The sequence below is a fragment of the Nanorana parkeri genome, unplaced genomic scaffold (assembly GCF_000935625.1).
Source record: "Nanorana parkeri isolate BGI_ZX_2015 unplaced genomic scaffold, ASM93562v1 scaffold130, whole genome shotgun sequence".
NCBI lineage: Eukaryota > Metazoa > Chordata > Amphibia > Anura > Dicroglossidae > Nanorana > Nanorana parkeri.
Genome location: NW_017306398.1, coordinates 1,170,518 through 1,190,259, shown reverse-complemented (window position 1 = coordinate 1,190,259; position 19,742 = coordinate 1,170,518). Strand labels below are relative to the sequence as shown.

At 50.8% G+C, this 19,742-nt stretch overlaps 1 protein-coding gene across 2 annotated transcripts in view; it reads left to right on the top strand.

The window, feature by feature from the left end:
- The first annotated feature begins 7,228 nt into the window (after nt 1-7,228).
- The window catches only part of ZYX (zyxin), a 32,918-nt gene continuing 20,404 nt past the window's right edge, over nt 7,229-19,742 (top strand). Inside the window, exons 1-2 of one of the 2 annotated variants that reach the window (XM_018553835.1) lie at nt 7,229-7,233; nt 18,558-18,824. In XM_018553835.1, coding sequence (XP_018409337.1) covers nt 18,569-18,824 — 256 coding nt within the window. In that variant the 5' untranslated portion in view covers nt 7,229-7,233; nt 18,558-18,568. Of the gene's footprint in view, nt 7,234-7,329; nt 7,392-18,557; nt 18,825-19,742 lie in introns of those variants that run through there. The other variant, XM_018553834.1, reaches the window with a different exon arrangement.

Sequence of the window (19,742 nt, the reverse complement as noted above, 5' to 3'; positions counted from 1 at the left end):
TCACGTTACAATAGGGGCCAGCTTAAATAACGTGGAAGACCCCTGAAAAACTTTGGTAGAAACTGTGGGGTACTACTATGTAGGGGGATGGACCTAGGCCCAAAATCCTTGGCCTCATGATGCGTGAACGTGCGTCGTGTTAAGGCAACCCATTCAAACGAATGAGCTGATAATGCACCAAAAAAATTTACATGAGCGATTTTTGGCAAGGCGATAGTAGAGTGGGAGCTGCGTTGCCTTAGTGCATTGGGGTGCTATTCAAATAAATGGTCCAGCAATGCATCAAAATGTACAAAAATAGTTGACATGAACCATTTTTGGCAAGGCACCCGTAACGCATGGTAGTGTGGTACCGTGCATTGTGGTGCACTGAAACATATGTGCGTAGGAGCTGTGTTGCATAATGCTTGGGGTGCCATTCCAAAAAAGGGTCCGGCAACGCATTGAAGCATCCAAAAAGGTCATCATGATCCATTTTCTGCAAACTGGAGCTGCGTTGCCTTAGTGCTCGGAGTGCCGTTCAAAATGAAAAGCGCGCTAATGTGCATTCACGTGTGCATTAACGCATCGAAGTATTGTGTTTTGGCCCATAGGGCCCATCATTTTATCACACCAATGTTATGCATTAACACCAGCATGCTGATGTGTGTTTTGCCATGCGTCAACATGCATTGCACTAAGGCAACCCATTCAAGATAAATAGCCTGCCCATGCACCATTTTTGGTAGCGTGCTGCGCAGCAATGTGCGTTGGTATCTATCTATCAAGGTGTGATCGGGTGCTGATGGGGTCCATGGGATGAGGTGCTGATGGGATCCATGTGATGAGGTGCTGATGGGGTCCATGTGATGAGGTGCTGATGGGGTCCATGTAATGAGGTGCTTATGAGGGCCATGGGATGAGGTGCTGATGGGATCCATGAGATGAGGTGCTGATGGGGTCCATGTTATGGGGAGCTGATGGGGTCTATGTCATGAGGTGCTGATGGGGTCTATGTCATGAGGTGCTGATGGGGTCTATGTCATGAGGTGCTGATGGGGTCCATGTCATGAGGTGCTAATGTGATCCATGTGATGAGGTGCTGATGGGGTCCATGTAATATGGTGCTGATGGGGTCCATGTAATATGGTGCTGATGGGGTCCATGTAATATGGTGCTGATGGGGTCCATGTAATATGGTGCTGATGGGGTCCATGTAATATGGTGCTGATGGGGTCCATGTAATATGGTGCTGATGGGGTCCATGTGATGAGGTGCTGATGGGGTCCATGTAATATGGTGCTGATGGGTTCCATGTAATATGGTGCTGATGGGGTCCATGTAATATGGTGCTGATGGGGTCCATGTAATATGGTGCTGATGGGGTCCATGTAATATGGTGCTGATGGGGTCCATGTAATATGGTGCTGATGGGGTCCATGTGATTGGTTGCTGTTGCGTCACCCTTTACACGGGCTGCTACATTTCCAGTTGCGTGATTGCGCAATCTCCCACAATGCCGCAATTTCATCGCGATTAATCCTCTTTGTTTTCCGTCAGTAGGCGGTGAATCACTCAGCAATCCTCTCACTTAGGTGAATCACGGGGGCGATATTCCCTATTCAGCCCCCTCCCCCCGTGGAGTTCGTCTCATGAGACTAATCCCCCAACAATCACCTGCAGTAGCACAATAGTTTTCATTTTCAGCCTCTGAGATTAATAACGGCCCGAGTGTCCCGATCCCTGCGCCACGCACAGCGCCCATCCTCGTCCGATGACTCAATACACAATGCAGGGGCAGGTGACCTTGGCACTCCAGGTGCTGCGGATACCTGGAGTATCAGGCCCTTTACCACACCAGGCCCTTTACGTCTGGTAGGAACTTTAAGGGGGCACCCCAGCCCCCAAAAATGGGAAAAAAAATGTGGGGTCCCCCCTAACATTCCTACCAGACCCTTGATCCGAGCATAGGCCTGGCAGGGCAGTAAAGGGGACGATCGAGCGCTCCCCCCCCCCCCCACACGCCTTACCAGGCCACGTGTCCCCATGCCGATGGTGACAAGGACATCTTCCCCACAACCCTGACCCGGTGGTTGTGGGGGTCTGCGGGCAAGGGGGCTTATTTACATCGGGATACCCCTTTAATTAAGGGGTCACCCAGATGCCGCCCCCCTCCCTTGTGAATGAGTAAGTACCCATTCACTAAATGGTAAAATGTCAATGTAAATAAACAAACCACATTTAATTTTTTAATTAAAATCCTTTAATTAAAAGAAAAAAATGGCTCCACCGATGTAATCCAGCGTCAATCACGATGCACGACGCCCACCGACCCGCCGAAATTAAAAAAAAGTCCCGCCGCACCACGACCGTCCGAACCCGGCGGAAACTCGCCGCAAAATGACATCTCCTGCCCGAAAGTAAACAGATGGGCGGAGCGAGCCGTGATGTCACAGGGCTTGCTCCGCCCCTTTTGACATTCTCAGCTGTCAAATATCGCATAGCATTTGAGTTTGTGAGCCGAGGTGTCATAATACTATTGGTATGCATTGAACGAACGAAACGCGGCGATTCGTACAGACTACCGCTAACGAATTTCGGAATCGGAAATTCGGATTCGTTTGTAATTCGTTATTCGGATACATCCGAATCTCCGAATTTCCGAAATTCCGTCCGAATCGCACATGTCTAGTAATAAATACCTGGAAGTGTTACAATGACTCATTACTACGCATGCATCTACTATCTGGGGGGGTGAGGTTCCCTTTAAGATCCCGAGCAGTCCTGTACTCATTGTCTGCTGATTACACGAGTCAGGGACGGGAGGTGACCTTAGCCACTAGACAAAACAGGTTGGGGGGGGGGGATTCCTTATCTGGCCCATTCTATCTAGTGCAGACCGGTGTTCTAATAGGAAGATTCCAAGAAGGGAAGTACAGAGTGAACTCAGCGCTGTGGGCGTGGTCCTGGAATCGGTGTTCTATCGAAAGCTCCAACTGGTCGAAATCTCCAACTACCTCACTGCCAGGCACTTGCAATTTCGATCAGACGACGTCAGACAGCAAAACACAAAGACCGACGGAGCTCTGTACAGCTGCATTTTAACAATATTCAGCAGGCGGCAAACTCGACGAGTATTCTGAAAAAAAAAAACGCTACGCGCGCATGCGCACCACCACTGTACAGAGCTCTGGTCTTTCTGAGCGCCGGGAGTGAGGTAGTTAGAGATTACGATGAGTTGGAGCTTTCGATAGAACAACGTCTTCCTGGGACGATAAGTTCCCTTTCTTCCAGTCGGAGGTTGGGAGGGTGCGACGCTCTGCAGAGCACGCATCACGATGGCTCCTATACATTGAACATACACAGTGGAAAATACCGCACATTCCGCCGGCCGCTGCTTCTCCGTGGACTAAAATGGAAAGCGCCGCCGCCGAACGACATCCACAAATCAGAGGATCATTAAAACACGCACGGGCTAGGAGGAGAAAACATGGAACACGGCGCAGATTTTCCTACATGCATTTCTTTTCCGTGTTTGTCGCGTGTGCGGTAAGCCGTTGAAGCCAATGGGGATGAACGGCAAATGCAGGAACAACATACGCACGAATGCGCATGAATGATCGCACGTTGCCGGAGCGCCTAGGTGTGAACAGGGACAAAGAGATACATATTGTTTACACTGATGTCAGATGTACTGGATACACATAATATGCATCCCCCTTTGGGGCAATAAAGATCTGGCAGAGGTTATGACCCCTGTACCCCCCCTACCCCGCCCACATCAGGAACAGGAAGTCCTCATTCCAGGTTAATGTCGGCAATTGATTTTATCTCAGTAATAATTCCCTGTACACAGATAGGAGCTGATAGGAGACGTCAAATTTGTTTGAAATGTCAACATAGAAATACGGAACAGCAAAACATACTGAGAACATCGAAAGACGACTTTCAGTTCAACGTTACGATAACCTTAAAGCAGAACTCCGGGAAATACCGAAAAATTCCCCTTAGAGGGGCGCTATCCCAACGCTGCAAGGGGTAACTGCTCGTTCAGGTGCTTGGGGGTACCTGAGACATTTACTCACCTGATCATGGTTTTAGCACGGGCTGCCAACACATAGCAAACGGAAGACAATCTGGACCTGCATAATTGGTTGCTAGGACACAGGCGGTCCAAGCATTGTTATGGTGTACCCACCTGCATCCTAGCAACCAACAACCGCTAGCATCCTAGCAACCAATTATTCTGTTTGGGGTGCCCAGCATCATTGGTTGCTAGGATACTAGCATCTGGGCCACACAGCGTAATTGGGTAATTGGTTGCTAGGACACTAGCAGCAGGGTCACACAGCGTAATTGGTTGCTAGGACACTAGATGCTGGGCCACACAGCGTAATTGGTTGCTATGACACTAGCAGCTGGGCCACACAGCGTAATTGGTTGCTAGGACACTAGCAGCTGGGCCACACAGCATAATTGGTTGCTAGGACACTAGATGCTGGGCCACACAGCGTAATTGGCTGGGCCACACAGCGTAATTGGTTGCTATGACACTAGCAGCTGGGCCACACAGTGCAATTGGTTGCTAGGACACATATGACTGTGCTGGGCCAGCTAACATGTAAAAATCGATCTTACGCCGTTTACTGAAACAGAGGACAGATTTCTTGTAACAGTTTATGTAACTTTTGTGTAGAGTTTTGAGTAGATTCCGTGTAGAAAGTTTTGCAGTTGCAGCAGAGCAGACGGTGTACAGGGGTTGGTGTGTGACACGGGGGAGGGTTATGCTGCGTGTATGAGGAATGTATGTCCAGGGCGGGGGAGGGATGGAATTACACGATGTCACTACAGGAGGGGAAGTCATGATGCAGCTTTCTGCCTTGTGTGTCAGGAGGGGGAGGGGGGGAGGAGGGGGGTCCCTCTCTGGCCCTATCTGCTCCTTATTTCCTCCTCTTTACTTCTGCTCCTTATATGGGCAAAGAGAACCGACAGGGTGAGGTCACCGCCAGACCTCTGAGACCGCAGCCAATGCGAGGAGAGGTCACATGACCCCGTCTCCAGAGGTCACATGACCCCGTCTCCAGAGGTCACAATGTTGCAAATATTGGAAACACTTTGTAGAGAAGTTAAACTCACCTGAGAGGGAGACGCGGCGTGCGGGAAAAGTGCAGGAAGCGGGAAACGTTTCTCTTTTTCCTAAGTTTTTCTTTTTTGCCATTTGTGTCCCATTCCAGAGATTTCCCTCGAGTGCAACCTCCCCCCTCCCCCCTGCAAACACATGTCAGAGGACATATTTTGGGGGGGTTATCCCCATTATTCCTGTTCTGGTGACAACTCAAAATTGGTGGTCAGTGGTCACCAAGACAGAGAGCGTGACTCTCCCTAGTGGGGGCTCAGAATTGTGTGTTGGTGCCTACTAGTGATCTATTAGTGTCTCCAGAAAGATGTCCACAGTCTCTGACCATCTCCTGCACCATGTCTGCAGTCTCTGACCATCTCCTGCACCATGTCTGCAATCTCTGACAATCTCCTCTGCTATGTCCGCAATCTCTGACCATCTCCTGCACCATGTCTGCAATCTCTGACCATCTCCTGTAGCATGTCCGCAGTCTCTGACCATCTCCTGTGCTATGTCCGCAGTCTCTGACCATCTCCTGTAGCATGTCTGCAGTCTCTGACCATCTCCTGTACTATGTCCGCAGTCTCTGACCATCTCCTGTAGCATGTCTGCAGTCTCTGACCATCTCCTGCACCATGTCTGCAATCTCTGACCATCTCCTGTAGCATGTCTGCAGTCTCTGACCATCTCCTGTAGCATGTCTGCAGTCTCTGACCATCTCCACTGAGTCATCCAGAGACACACGGACATAGAAACAGAGAATGTATCCCTGAGCCCGCCACCTAACAGGGTGAACAGTGACAGTTAGAGAGCAGAGACTGCTCACTCACCCTGGGGAGGTTGAAGGGCGGATACCTTTGATTTGTGGTAACATGCATTAGCGCAGCGCAATATGACGCACATCCTGCAACGCTGTTTAGTCTGAATGGCGCCACAACGCACATGTGCAGTAAAAGGTCGGTTGCGGCGCATTCCAAACGACCATGTGACATGCCATGCAGAAAGAGACACGTGCAGAGACATGTGCAGAGAAAGAGACCCGTGCAGAGACAGCCATGCAGAAAGAGACCCGTGCAGAGACAGCCATGCAGAAAGAGACCCGTGCAGAGACAGCCATGCAGAAAGAGACCTGTGCAGAGACAGCCATGCAGAAAGAGACACAAGCAGAGACAGCCATGAGGAAAGAGACACGTGCAGAGACAGCCATGCGGAAAGAGACACGTGCAGATACAGCCATGCAGAAAGAGACACGTGCAGAGACAGCCATGCAGAAAGAGACACGTGAAGAGACAGCCATGCAGAAAGAGACACGTGAAGAGACAGCCATGCAGAAAGAGACACAAGCAGAGACAGCCATGAGGAAAGAGACACGTGCAGAGACAGCCATGAGGAAAGAGACACGTGCAGAGACAGCCATGCAGAAAGAGATACAAGCAGAGACAGCCATGCAGAAAGAGACAAAAGCAGAGACAGCCATGAGGAAAGAGACCCGTGAAGACACAGCCATGCAGAAAGAGACACGTGAAGACACAGCCATGCAGAAAGAGACACGTGCAGAGACAGCCATGAAGAAATAGACACGTGCAGAGACAGCCATGAAGAAATAGACCTGTGCAGAGACAGCCATGAAGAAATAGACCTGTGCAGAGACAGCCATGAAGAAATAGACATGTGCAGAGACAGCCATGAAGAAATAGACCTGTGCAGAGACAGCCATGAAGAAATAGACATGTGCAGAGACAGCCATGAAGAAATAGACATGCGCAGAGACAGCCATGAAGAAATAGACATGTGCAGAGACAGCCATACAGAAAGAGACCTGTGCAGAGACAGACATACAGAAAGAGACATGTGCAGAGACAGACATGCAGAGACAGACAGAAAGAGACCTGTGCAGAGACAGACATGCAGAGACAGACAGAAAGAGACCTGTGCAGAGACAGACATACAGAAAGAGACCTGTGCAGAGACAGACAGACAGAAAGAGACCTGTGCAGAGACAGACAGAAAGAGAAATGCTCAGACAATCATAGATAGAGAGAGAGATGTGCAGTTATAAAGAGACATGCACAGTCAGAGACTATAAGCAGCAGACACAGAGACATGCACAGCAGCAGCAGGTAGAGGCAGAGACAGTCCTGCACACCTAGCATGTGAGCACAGTGCATGCCAATAGTGTGACACAGCGAGCAGTCATTGTGTGGCCCCGCCCCCTCCACACCCCCTGGGCAGTCTCAGGCACTCTCTGGCAGTCTCTGCCTCCCAGGGAACAGTCAGTCTCTGCTATTCAGAGGTAAGAGGCAATCTCTGTGTGTGTGTCTGTGTGCTGTGCTGGGGGTGGGGGGTCCCTAGGCTGGGCGCGGTGCTGTCTCATGCCTGGCTGCCCTAAGCACTCTGATGTCTCTTTTATTTCTGCCCAATTCCAGAAATCCCCCCTCCCAGCTGTCTCTTTTGTCTCTGTCCTCCCTTCGGGGTCCTGATCCTCTGTGTCTCTGGATCGGGAAAAAAGGCTCATTGTAGACCTCTGCCACATCTGGGGATGTCTCTTTGCATGGTGATCTCTCTCCCTTTTGTGATTCTGATGGCTGTCTCTTGGATCCCAGTGATTTCAGGGGGTCTCATAGAGTGCACAGTACAATCTGAATCCCACCTAACCGGGAGGAACTTCCTGTGTCCCCAATCCTAGGGGGAGATCCGGGGACACGGAGTGAAGGGGATACAATGTAACCGACAATCAAAATATTATCCTCCGAGAGATTTCTGTGTCATATATATTGTACATTGTGTTCTATTTCCTTCCTGTGCCGTCTCATAGACTGTCTCTTCCTGTCCTTCTCCTGATCTCATAGACTGTCTCTTCCTGATCTCATAGACTGTCTCTTCCTGTCCTTCTCCTGATCTCATAGGCTGTCTCTTCCTGTCCTTCTCCTGATCTCATAGGCTGTCTCTTCCTGTCCTTCTCCTGATCTCATAGGCTGTCTCTTCCTGTCCTTCTCTTGATCTCATAGGCTGTCTCTTCCTGTCCTCTTGATCTCATAGGCTGTCTCTTCCTGTCCTTCTCTTGGTCTCATGGACTCTCTTCCTGTCCTGCACCCTCAGCTGTCTTTCATTGTACATCTCTATCCCTAGCTGTCTCTTTTGTTCTCCCCTCCTTGTCTCCTTCTATTTGCTGTCTCTGATTTTCTTCCTTCCTTGCACAATCATGTTCACAGATGTCTCATTGTAGCTGTCCCTTTTCCTTGCTGTGATGTCTCTTTTCTGCTGTGCATTTATTAATGTAGCCGGGCTGTGGAATAGAATTAATATAATGAGACATCATTGGGGAAGGAGGGGAGATGTCTCTTTTTCTACCAAAAAATGACTGCCTGTTGATACATGAGAGCACACAGCAGTCTCTTTTTTTCCTATTCCACACCCTGTAGCTGGCTGTCTCTTTCCCCTGAAGAAGGTCTCTGCCTCCTGTACAGGGCTGTCTCTTTCTCCTGGAGAGGGTCTCTGCCTCCTGTACAGGGCTGTCTCTTTTTCCTGGGGAAGGTATCTGCCTCCTGTACAGGGTTGTCTCTTTCCCCTGGAGAGGGTCTCTGCCTCCTGTACAGGGCTGTCTCTTTTTCCTGGGGAAGGTATCTGCCTCCTGTACAGGGTTGTCTCTTTCCCCTGGAGAGGGTCTCTGCCTCCTGTACAGGGCTGTCTCTTTCCCCTGGAGAGGGTCTCTGCCTCCTGTACAGGGCTGTCTCTTTCCCCTGCGGAAGGTCTCTGCCTCCTGTACAGGGCTGTCTCTTTTTACCTCAATGTCTTGGCACATACTTCTTCCTTATTCTGTTACTTCTGTAATAATGTTGGCCGGGGATGTCTCTTAAACTAGCAGGAAGTATGCAGAGCTGTCTCTATGCCTGGTGTGCAGGAATGTCTCTTTTCCTGTTCCTCTAGATACAATGTGATGTCTCTTTAAAATTGCTATTGTAGATTATACAAGGCTGTGTCTTTTCCAACCCAATAGGAGGGCTGTCTCATGTCTCTTCATGTACAGAGCGCTCATCGGCCATATTATAGTAATAGTTGCAATTAAAGGTGTCTCATTCCAATTACAACATACAGTCTATTTCATGACTTGTATGCAGGGCTGTCTCTTTCCTTGCTTTAGTATATGAAGTGGTCTCTTCCAGGTCCTATTGTGTGAGGGCTGTCTCTTTTCCCACTGTACAGTAAGCAGGAATGTCTCTTTTTTTTACCTGTACAGTAAGCAGGGCTGTCTCTTTTTCCCCTGCACAATATGCAGGGCTGTCTCTTTTCCCCTGTACAATATGCAGGGCTGTCTCTTTCCTTGATATAGTATATGAAGTGGTTTCTTCCAGGGCCTATTGTGTGAGAGCTGTCTCTTTCCCCCCTGTACAGTATGCAGGGCTGTCTCTTTTCCCCTGTACAGTATGCAGGGCTGTCTCTTTTCCCCTGTACAGTAAGCAGGGCTGTCTCTTCTCCCCTGTACAATATGCATGGCTGTCTCTTCTCCCCTGTACAGTATGCATGGCTGTCTCTTCTCCCCTTGTACTCTGTGCCTGGGCTGTCTCTTTTCCCCTGTACAGTAAGCAGGAATGTCTCTTTTCTCCCATGTACAATATGCAGGGCTGTCTTTTCTCCCCCCTTGTACTCTGTGCCTGGGCTGTCTTTTCTCCCCCATTGTACTCTGTGCCTGGGCTGCCTCTTTTCCCCTGTACAGTATGCAGGGCTGTCTCTTTTTCCCCTGTACAATATGCTGGGCTGTCTCTTCTCCCCCTTTGTACTCTGTGCCTGGGCTGTCTCTTCTCCCACCTTGTACTCTGTGCCTGGGCTGTCTCTTCTCCCCCCTTGTACTCTGTGCCTGGGTTGTCTCTTCTCCCCCCTGTACTCTGTGCCTGGGTTGTCTCTTCTCCCCCCTGTACTCTGTGCCTGGGTTGTCTCTTCTCCCCCCTGTACTCTGTGCCTGGGTTGTCTCTTCTCCCCCCTGTACTCTGTGCCTGGGTTGTCTCTTCTCCCCCCTGTACTCTGTGCCTGGGTTGTCTCTTCTCCCCCCTGTACTCTGTGCCTGGGTTGTCTCTTCTCCCCCCTGTACTCTGTGCCTGGGTTGTCTCTTCTCCCCCCTGTACTCTGTGCCTGGGTTGTCTCTTCTCCCCCCTGTACTCTGTGCCTGGGTTGTCTCTTCTCCCCCCTGTACTCTGTGCCTGGGTTGTCTCTTCTCCCCCCTGTACTCTGTGCCTGGGTTGTCTCTTCTCCCCCCTGTACTCTGTGCCTGGGTTGTCTCTTCTCCCCCCTGTACTCTGTGCCTGGGTTGTCTCTTCTCCCCCCTGTACTCTGTGCCTGGGTTGTCTCTTCTCCCCCCTGTACTCTGTGCCTGGGTTGTCTCTTCTCCCCCCTGTACTCTGTGCCTGGGTTGTCTCTTCTCCCCCCTGTACTCTGTGCCTGGGTTGTCTCTTCTCCCCCCTGTACTCTGTGCCTGGGTTGTCTCTTCTCCCCCCTGTACTCTGTGCCTGGGTTGTCTCTTCTCCCCCCTGTACTCTGTGCCTGGGTTGTCTCTTCTCCCCCCTGTACTCTGTGCCTGGGTTGTCTCTTCTCCCCCCTGTACTCTGTGCCTGGGTTGTCTCTTCTCCCCCCTGTACTCTGTGCCTGGGTTGTCTCTTCTCCCCCCTGTACTCTGTGCCTGGGTTGTCTCTTCTCCCCCCTGTACTCTGTGCCTGGGCTGGCTCTTCTCCCCCCTTGTACTCTGTGCCTGGGCTGTCTCTTCTCCTCCCTTGTTCTCTGTGCCTGGGCTGTCTCGTTTCCCCTGTACAGTAAGCAGGAATGTCTCTTTTCTCCCCTGTACAATATGCAGGGCTGTCTCTTCTCCCCCTTGTACTCTGTGCCTGTCTTATCAACCCAGCCTATGGGACAGACCATTGTGCTTCCTTCACCCTGCAACGCCGTGCGCGGCAATGCTTGCGGATTCGTGCGTCGAGGCTTGCTGCGCTAAGCAGCCCAATTATTAGGGTATAGGCCCCGCCTTCATGTTTGTTTTCAGTACAGCGCAAGGCACAGAGATTCTGGTGTCCTATAATACCGGTGGGTTGCACTGTAGATGCTTTGGGATGCAAGTAACATGGAATGGCAACCAACCGCAAAGCGCATCTTCTGTGCGATACCATGCGTTATTGTGTGACCGAGCCCACCCACATCTTCCTGAGCCCACTGGATGCCTAGAAGGGACCCTCTAGTAGGCCCATTGAAACCCCTTCATAGAGAATGCATGGTTGGCACCTCACTGACCTCCTGTACCCTTCTTTTGGTCAGAGAGGCCACCCGGCACAGTGACGGACCACTGGACCGGTGCTGGAAGAGGCAAACCAAAGCCCAACACCAATGATTTTTGAACTTTTTGGTAATTGTTCTGGTCTTTTGACTTTTGTCATCCGTATGGCTTCCTTATTCCATTAGATGAGTCAATAAAAAAAATGATCATGGTGACCCCCATCAGCCTAGAAGGGTGGGGACCCTCTAATAGGCCCATTGAAACCTTTCATAGTCAATGCATGGTTGCCCCCTCGACCTCCTGTGCCCTTCTTTTGGTCAGAGAGGCCACCCGGCATAGTGAATGCATGGTCGCCCCCTTTCTAGACCAGTCACTGCTGCTCTCTCCTTGTGCAGGGTGACTGGTCTTGTCTCCGCCCCCTCCTGTAATAAAGACCGCTCACTGCTGCGCTCTCTCCTTATGCAGGATGACTGGTCTTGTCTCCGCCCCCTCCTGCAATAAAGACCGGTCACTGCTGCTCTCTATCCTTGTGCAGGGTGACTGGTCTTGTCTCCGCCCCCTCCTGTAATAAAGACCGGTCACTGCTGCTCTCTCTCCTTATGCAGGATGACTGGTCTTGTCTCAAGGTTTCCCTGTGACATCTATGTATTCCTGAAGCTGACGTTGCAGCGGCTGCGCCCGTCTCAATAATTCTCTTATCACATCTCCGTCTCACTGCCGCGTCACTGACGTATTCATGATTGGGTCAACGCGCCGACGTCCGGCACAGTCACTCCCTGTCCAGAGTGACAAGACCTCCTGTTTACTTGAGTCAAAAAAAAATATCCCCTCCAGGTGAACTCTGAACATAGCACAGATGGTAACAGACTTTGGTGCAGGTCCTTACTTGCCTTTGTTCTGTAGATATTGAGCAAGACCATTCCCGTGCACGTCCTGATATCCTGCGAAGGGCTGAGCAGGAAGGGCCGCCTGGTGTCATTACATGATGTAATGGGTGAAGTTTATTTAAACCCTGATGGGATGACGTTTAGTTTGCTGACGCGCGGCGCATCATCGACAATTGCCTTTTATTTCATGAACACGCTTCACCTTTTGTCCAATTTCCCATCTCAGTGCTGCTGATCTCCACCAGCCACTTCCTGTCTACATGCACTCACTCCAGTGTCCGCTGCACATCTCTGCTCTGGGCCAGCATCCCAGTAGAACGGCAGTCTGTGCTTGAGCACTGGGTGTCGGCACAACCGCCTGTAGTCTTCAATCGGGGACGCATGTAACGTGGTGACAACGCAGGAGCACAATTGGGGAAACCGTTGTCACCCCATGACAGGAAGTGCTTGAACAAGGATCATCATAGCAGGTATCGTTTTAAAGAAGAACTCCAGGCAAATAAAATCTTCACCCTTGCAGTGTGGCTACCCCTGCACTGCAAAGGGTTAAGTGCTCATTTTGCCAAGGAGCTAAAATAACAGAGATATACTCAGTGGCGTCACAAGGGGGTTGCGGCTCGCACCCGGTGACATCAGAGGGGGTGACTCCAAAACGACTGACTGTCATTTTGGTGTTACCCTCTCTTTAATGTCGGGGACTCAGCGGCATACCTGGTCCAGGTCAACATCCCCCTCCTCTCTTTGCTGGCATTCCTCACCAAGATGGCTGTCGGCAGTGAAGTACATCACCTTACATGCGTGATGACATCACACCACAGATGTGCACTTATGTGCAACGGCTACACAGGGTGCCGCCGCTAGATAAACTCGCCAAAACCAGCAATCCCAGCTTTCCCCTAGACCAGTCCCTAGAGCCAGGGGTGTCCCGAGGCCGGGTGACACCCCGCCGTGATGTCATCGCGCATGAGTCTGATGTCGCCACGCGCGTGCGCAATGACGTCGTTGCGCATGTGCGTTCATCTTATTGACGCATGCCGGCAACCATCTTGGTAATGGACGCTGGCAGAGAGAGGAGGGGGCGTTCACCCGGAAGGTTGAGGTATGCCGTCCGGTCCCCTCCTCTCTCCTGACAATGTCGGGGGTCTCGGTCAATGACCGAGTGCCCGACTTTTCAGAGGGGGTGACACCAAAAGGACTGTCAGTCATTTTGGTGTCACGCCTACAATGGTGGCACCCCTGGCATGTCCCACTAGAGATAAAACTACGGTGCCACATTGCCGGGGATGCCATGTCACATGCACTGGGTGTTGCTGTCCTTATCTTGGGTTTATTGAATGCTCCGTCATTGCGTATCACAGCTCATCCTTCACTCTCCCTTGTTACTGTCGGAGCTCTGGCTTCCAAGTCCCGTCACGGCGTCATTGCTGGGTCCCATCACTCTGCTTGTATGGTCACCTCACTCTCCCCATTGTCGTAGCTCCATCACGTCATTGTCATTCCTCCTCATTGCTGTCATTGCTCCCTTCTCTGAGCGCCCCCCACCTCCCACGGATCCACCATGCTGCACCCACTCCCTGCTGTCACCGCTCCCTCCTGCATCTGTCTTTTCTCTGAGCTGTCACCCTCATCCTGCAATCACCCCCCACACACAATTGTCTCAGCCGCCTTTCCCTTCAGTTTAACTCTCCAGCACTCCCTCGCTCTAGCACAGAAGTATGTTCTCTAGATGCCACCAAGATCTTATCCAACGTTGTTCTTATAGATACTAGGGATGGGCTGTATGTTCGCTAGTTCGAGCGTTCGCTGAACGCACGAACTTTGTGGGATGTTCACGGTCTGTTCAACCGCGCAACATCCCGCGCGGCAATGCGCCTTCTGAAGCTCTAATTGGGTAAAGGCTTGCACCTGACCTCAGGTCAGTACTCTGTTAGAGCCATGATTGGGCAGAGCCATGATTGGGCAAAGTCATGATGACTTTGCCCAATCACGGCTCATAGCTAAGTCCCAGCAGCACACTATATAAGGCTTTAGATCCATTGATTAAAGGAGAACTATGGGGTCAGGGCTTTTCCCCATAGTTCTCCTTAGGGTAACGGGAGGACACAAACTAGCGTCCTCCCGTCACCCTAGGCTCAGTATACTGTAGCTGTAGCTCGCGGTATACTGAGACGCCGGAGCGGATCCCGACATCGATGTCGAGATCCGCCCAACTGCGTGAGTGACAGCTGGCTCTGCCTATCTAGAGGCAGAGCCAGCTGTACCCGCCCCCTCCCCCGTCCGTTCCGCCAGTCAGCGCTGGCGGATCGGAGCGGGGAGAGGGGAATCCAGCCCCTCCCCTGTCACGGCAGAGAGCCGTGACAGGATGACATCCATGTAGTTCTGCATACAGTATCTGGCCAAAACTACATGGAACCCCTGACCACCAACACCTATTAAATGGGCCCAGGTTTGTGGACACCCCTCAAAATGATGGAGTTCACTAAAGGGTATCGCATATGCTATAGTATACAAGGACATTGTAGACAATTGTGCACTTCCAGCCTTGTGACAACAATTTGGTGAAGACTCTTTTCTGTTCCAGCATGATGGTGCCCCCCACGTGCACAAAGCCAACTCCACAAAGACCTGGTGTGATGAGTTTGGTGAGGAGGAACTTGAGTGGCCTCCACAGACTTCAACCCTACTGAACACATTTGGGTGAATTTGGAGCCAGGTCTTCTCACCCAACATCTGCTCCTGACCTCACAGAATTCCTTTTGGCGCAATGGGCACACACTACAAAATCTTGTGGAAGATCTTCCTAGAGGAGTGGAGGCTGTTTATTAGACATGTAAGCTGTGGAAAAATTCAGATCGGTTCGGATATTTCGTTATTTCGGGGTTCGGATCCCAAATTCAATTCGGTTCTCGTTTCGGATTCGGACGAAATGCGAATTTTCGTTCGTTTCGGATGAGTTTACGAATATTCGTTGCGAATACCACCGAAAACCATCCACAGATATTAATACTAAAGCTGAGACTCCCAGACCCGAATGGCATTCAGGATCCGAATTTCCATATTGCATTCCGGAGTTACCGAATGCCATTCGGGTCTGGGAGCCTCAGCTTTAGTATTACATGTATATAGTATATACTGTATATGGCTCCTATGATGTCGTAACGAAAATTCGTTTTCAGACCCATTCGGATGCATTAAACAGAAAAACACATCTGATTGGCCAGAAAAGTCACATGTCCATTCAGTTTAATTTTTTTTGACCAAAATTCGGATTCGGACACATTCGGATGCATTGGGACTGAAAATTTGGTCCGGGTGTCCGAATGTTGGAAAATGCGTCCGACTTTTGATTCGGAACGAAATAAATCGCACATGTCTAGCTGTTTTAGTCTCAAAAAAAGGGATGTGTCCATGTCCATGGTTTTTGAATGGCATGTTCAGCAAGATCATATCGGTATAACGGTGAGGTGTCTACAAACTCCAGATCCTCAAATCCTCTCTGAATTGGTGCTGACACTGTCCTTCCTTCTGGAGGGGGGCTACTTCTGTTCCCCATGGTCCCTGTGTGTGTTGTAAAGTAGTCACCGCTCCAAGCTCCCCCACCCCCCCCCGGGATGGACTACAATCTCAATACAAATCAGTGAACTAAACATGAGATTGTAGTCCATCCGGAAGTGAGCTTAGAGCCGTGACTACTTTACAACACACACAGGGAACAGACGTAGCCCCCCTCCAGAAGGAAGGACGGTGTCAGCACCAATTCAGAGATGATTGGAGGATCTACAGCCGAGTGATACACAAATAAGATCCATTGTTGTTCATAGTTGAGGTACTCAGTGGCATCACAAGGGGGGTGCGGCCCGCACCCGGATGCCACCATTGGAGGGGTGACACCAAAATGACAGTCATTTTGGTGTTGCCCCCTATGAAAAGTCGGGCACTCGGTTACGGACCGAGAGCCCGACAGTGTCACGAGAGAGGAGGGGACCCGGCGGCATACCTCATGCCGCTGGGTGAACGTCCCCTCCTCTCTCTGCCGGCGTCCATCACCAAGATGGCCGCTGGCAGGCGTCAATAAGACGTCCGCACAGGCGCGATGATGTTACGGCGGGGTGACACCCGGTCGCCCAGCCTCGGGACGCCCCTGGAGGTACTTGAATGCATTTATTAAGATTTAGCTCCTGAGTTTAGTGTCACTTTAAGACTAAAGCTTTATTTTGAGGTGTTGAAAAAGAAGTCAAACCAAACACTAAACAAATAGAAACAATGCTTTTCAAATATAAACAAAGTATTCCTTAGTTAAAGAAATGTAATATTATTATGGGATGTGGCGAGCTGGAGCTGTCCCGATAGATGAACATTTAGGACGTCTACATTGTACAGGGCCACGGCATATGGTGCTTCAAACAATAGGATGTAAAGGGCCCCTAATTAAGTAGAAACCAATCGCTAAAACCTCTTATAAGGTGTATCATGTTACTGTTTTTTTAGGCCTCATTCACACTGGAATCGGTCGGCACGTACAGCTCCGTGCTGCGTGCACGGCTGTATCGGGCCGCTCCCGGGAAGGACAAGTGCTGCGTGTGATTAGTACACAGCCCCTGTCCTTCTCTATGGGACTACGCGGCCGTACGCCGCCCTACGCTCACCCGCCCTGCACGTCGGTGCGGGTGTCTGTACTCGTACGCTGACAGAATGCGTTCCGAGCCGTAGCTCGCGGTATACTGAGGCGCCGCAGCTGAAGCGGATCCCGACAATTGTGCCAGGATCCGTCCAGCAGCGTGACTGAAAACCGGCTCTGCCTATCTAGAAGCAGAGCCAGCTGTACCCGCCCCCTCCTCCGTCCGTTCCGCCAGTCAGCGCTGGCGGATCGGGGAGGGGGGAATCCAGCCCCTCCCCTGCCACGGCAGAGAGCCGTGACAGGATCGAGAGGTGAGCGAACGCCGGCATGTGTTCGCTCTCCTCCCGATCTACTGAGCCGACCTGTGACAGTTTCATTATCACAGGTCCGCTAGAACTATGAGGTGAGTGAAAAGCACTTTAAAGAGTTATTTTAATATTTTGAATAACGGCTTTTATTAAGATAATTCCTGCTGATCCTGCCATACGGTCCTTGATCCGACACTTGCTGATGGGGCTCATGCGTATGGACACAAATACAGGTGTATGGGCATACTGTGTAAGATGCTGTATATGAGGCACATGGGAGCCCCAGCTGCTGCAATTTTATGTCCCGGGTGCTGCTAATACAGACGCATTTTACTGTCTGTATTTGCGTCCCTGCATATGAGACCATCTAGTGTGATAACGCTCTGTCCATGTCTCTCAATTGTGCTCCTGCGTTGTCACCATGTCACATTAGCTTCAGATTGAGACTACAGCAATACATATTACTCTAGCACAAACCACTGTTGCCCCAATTTGGAAACCAGCCCTGAGGCAATTTGTATAATACAAAGCTGTTAAGCAAATTATTGCGAGAGTTTACATAAACTTTTAGACCCCATTCACACTGAGCGACATGGGTATCGCGCGTTTTTATGCTGAGCAGCTTTGAGCTACATTACGCGTTACTGAGCGACAGTGCACATTTTAGCGCGTTTTTTTGGGTGGGACTTCGTCGCTGCTACATTGGGCTGTAACCAATCAACAGCGATCTTGATGTGGCCTCATTCTTTCCTTCCATTTTTTGCAGTGCAAAAGTGACCCTTCTGTAGCACGCTATCGCGTGACAAAGTGATGTGCGATTTTGTGCGACACCATAGTCTATTGGAGCCGGACCGAGCGACATCTGCGGAAAAAAAGGGTCATGCGACAGTGAGCTGTGAACAGCTCCATTGAAATGCATTGGACAACTACATAGAGCGATATCGTGCCGAAATATGCGCGATTTCGCAACGGAAATCGTGCGTTAAACCGCTCCGTGCGAACGGGGCCTAAGTAACTACTACATGATGGGATTTCAATGAGCTGCATCTGTCCTGGTATAGATAATTAACTCCCGGGGCTTCTGTACTACTTTGTACAACCCTACGGCATATGTTTCTTTATAAATAAGAAGTAAGCAGGCCCTGACATTAACATGCAGACAGCCATGCTTCATTATTGGCATCTATTAGGGTTAGGCGGCGGGCTGGTGTCCCCTCTCTCCGATCCAGGACCACAATCCTCTGCTCTGGGCAGCCTCATAAGGAGAGGGCCTGGAATAAGTGCTGAGCTGTGCAGAAACCCCCGGGAATATTGCCATGGAAACAGAGAGAGAGACAGACGCAGCCAGAGAGAGAGAGAGAGACGAGAGCGAGAGGAGGCAGGCTCAAAGGCATCATCACGATGGACCCAGCCGCCCCAGCCACCCGCATGACCTCCTCCTTCACCATCAACATTTCGACGCCCTCCTTCTACAACCAGCCCAAGAAGTTTGCACCCGTGGTGCCCCCCAAACCCAAGGTGAACCCGTTTAAGGCCCCGGAAGAAGCAGAGCCCAAGAATGCCTCGGCAGGATCTCTGGAAGGCCCCGGCATCAAGGCTTTCTTAGGAAAAGTCGGAGCGTTCCCGCCCGCGGCGCCATCTAGCGGAGAGCTGGAAGGTAACGGAAACATCTGTTCGTACGGCGTTCCGAGAGACAGAGAAAATTGTTTGTGACATTGTATCTGTTTACTGAGTGTTTTCCCGGAGGGGTGCGTAGGAAGCTGATTTTCGGTTGCGTGTTTCTGAGATGCGTATCACGTATTGTGTTCGGCTACGTTAACCCTTAGCAGGGAAGTCTCATCGGCAAGTCTTAGACATGGCTGCTTGGCATGAGCCAAGGGGTTAAAGCAGCTGTCACTTCTTACTTTCACTTTCACCCACCACCTCCGCCACTCGTTCTCACCCGTTGTACCATTGTTATTACAGGGCGCAGTGGGCTGGGCACATGGGGTCCAGCAGATGAAACCCGGGCGTGCAAGCATCATAAACAGCTGGAAGTGTCTGATGTGTAGAATCTGCTGGACCCCATGTGACAGCAGTGGGGATTGGGGATGGGGTGATAGTCCGGCCCGTAAAAGCTCCAACTGGAAGTCCATCTCAAAGCTGAACTTTTATCTGCTTATATTTTGCCTTCCCTTGCCCCTCCCTCCTTGTTAACATTTTAATAACATTTAAAATTAAATTACAAGCAGTATTTCAGACCTCATGGCTGGGCCCCTATGGTTCCCTAAACAATGCAGGCAGATCATGGCTGGTGGGAGGGGACGGCAGGGTGCTGTACTTAGCTTCCTGAAAACATCACAGCACCCTGCCTTAGTACGCCTCTCAGGAGCCCTTAGCCCTGATGAAAGCAGTGGGAGGAGTTATGCAAATAACAAGATGCCTTGATGGGTGGGTGTCAGTCTGGAGGAGTAGGCGTTCCATAGGTAATGCCCACTTTGTGACGCTGAGCCTCCATGGTTGAAAGATCTGAAATGCAATGAATGTAAGGGACGGGGCCAGGGACGGGGCCAGGGACGGGGCCAGGGACAGCCGG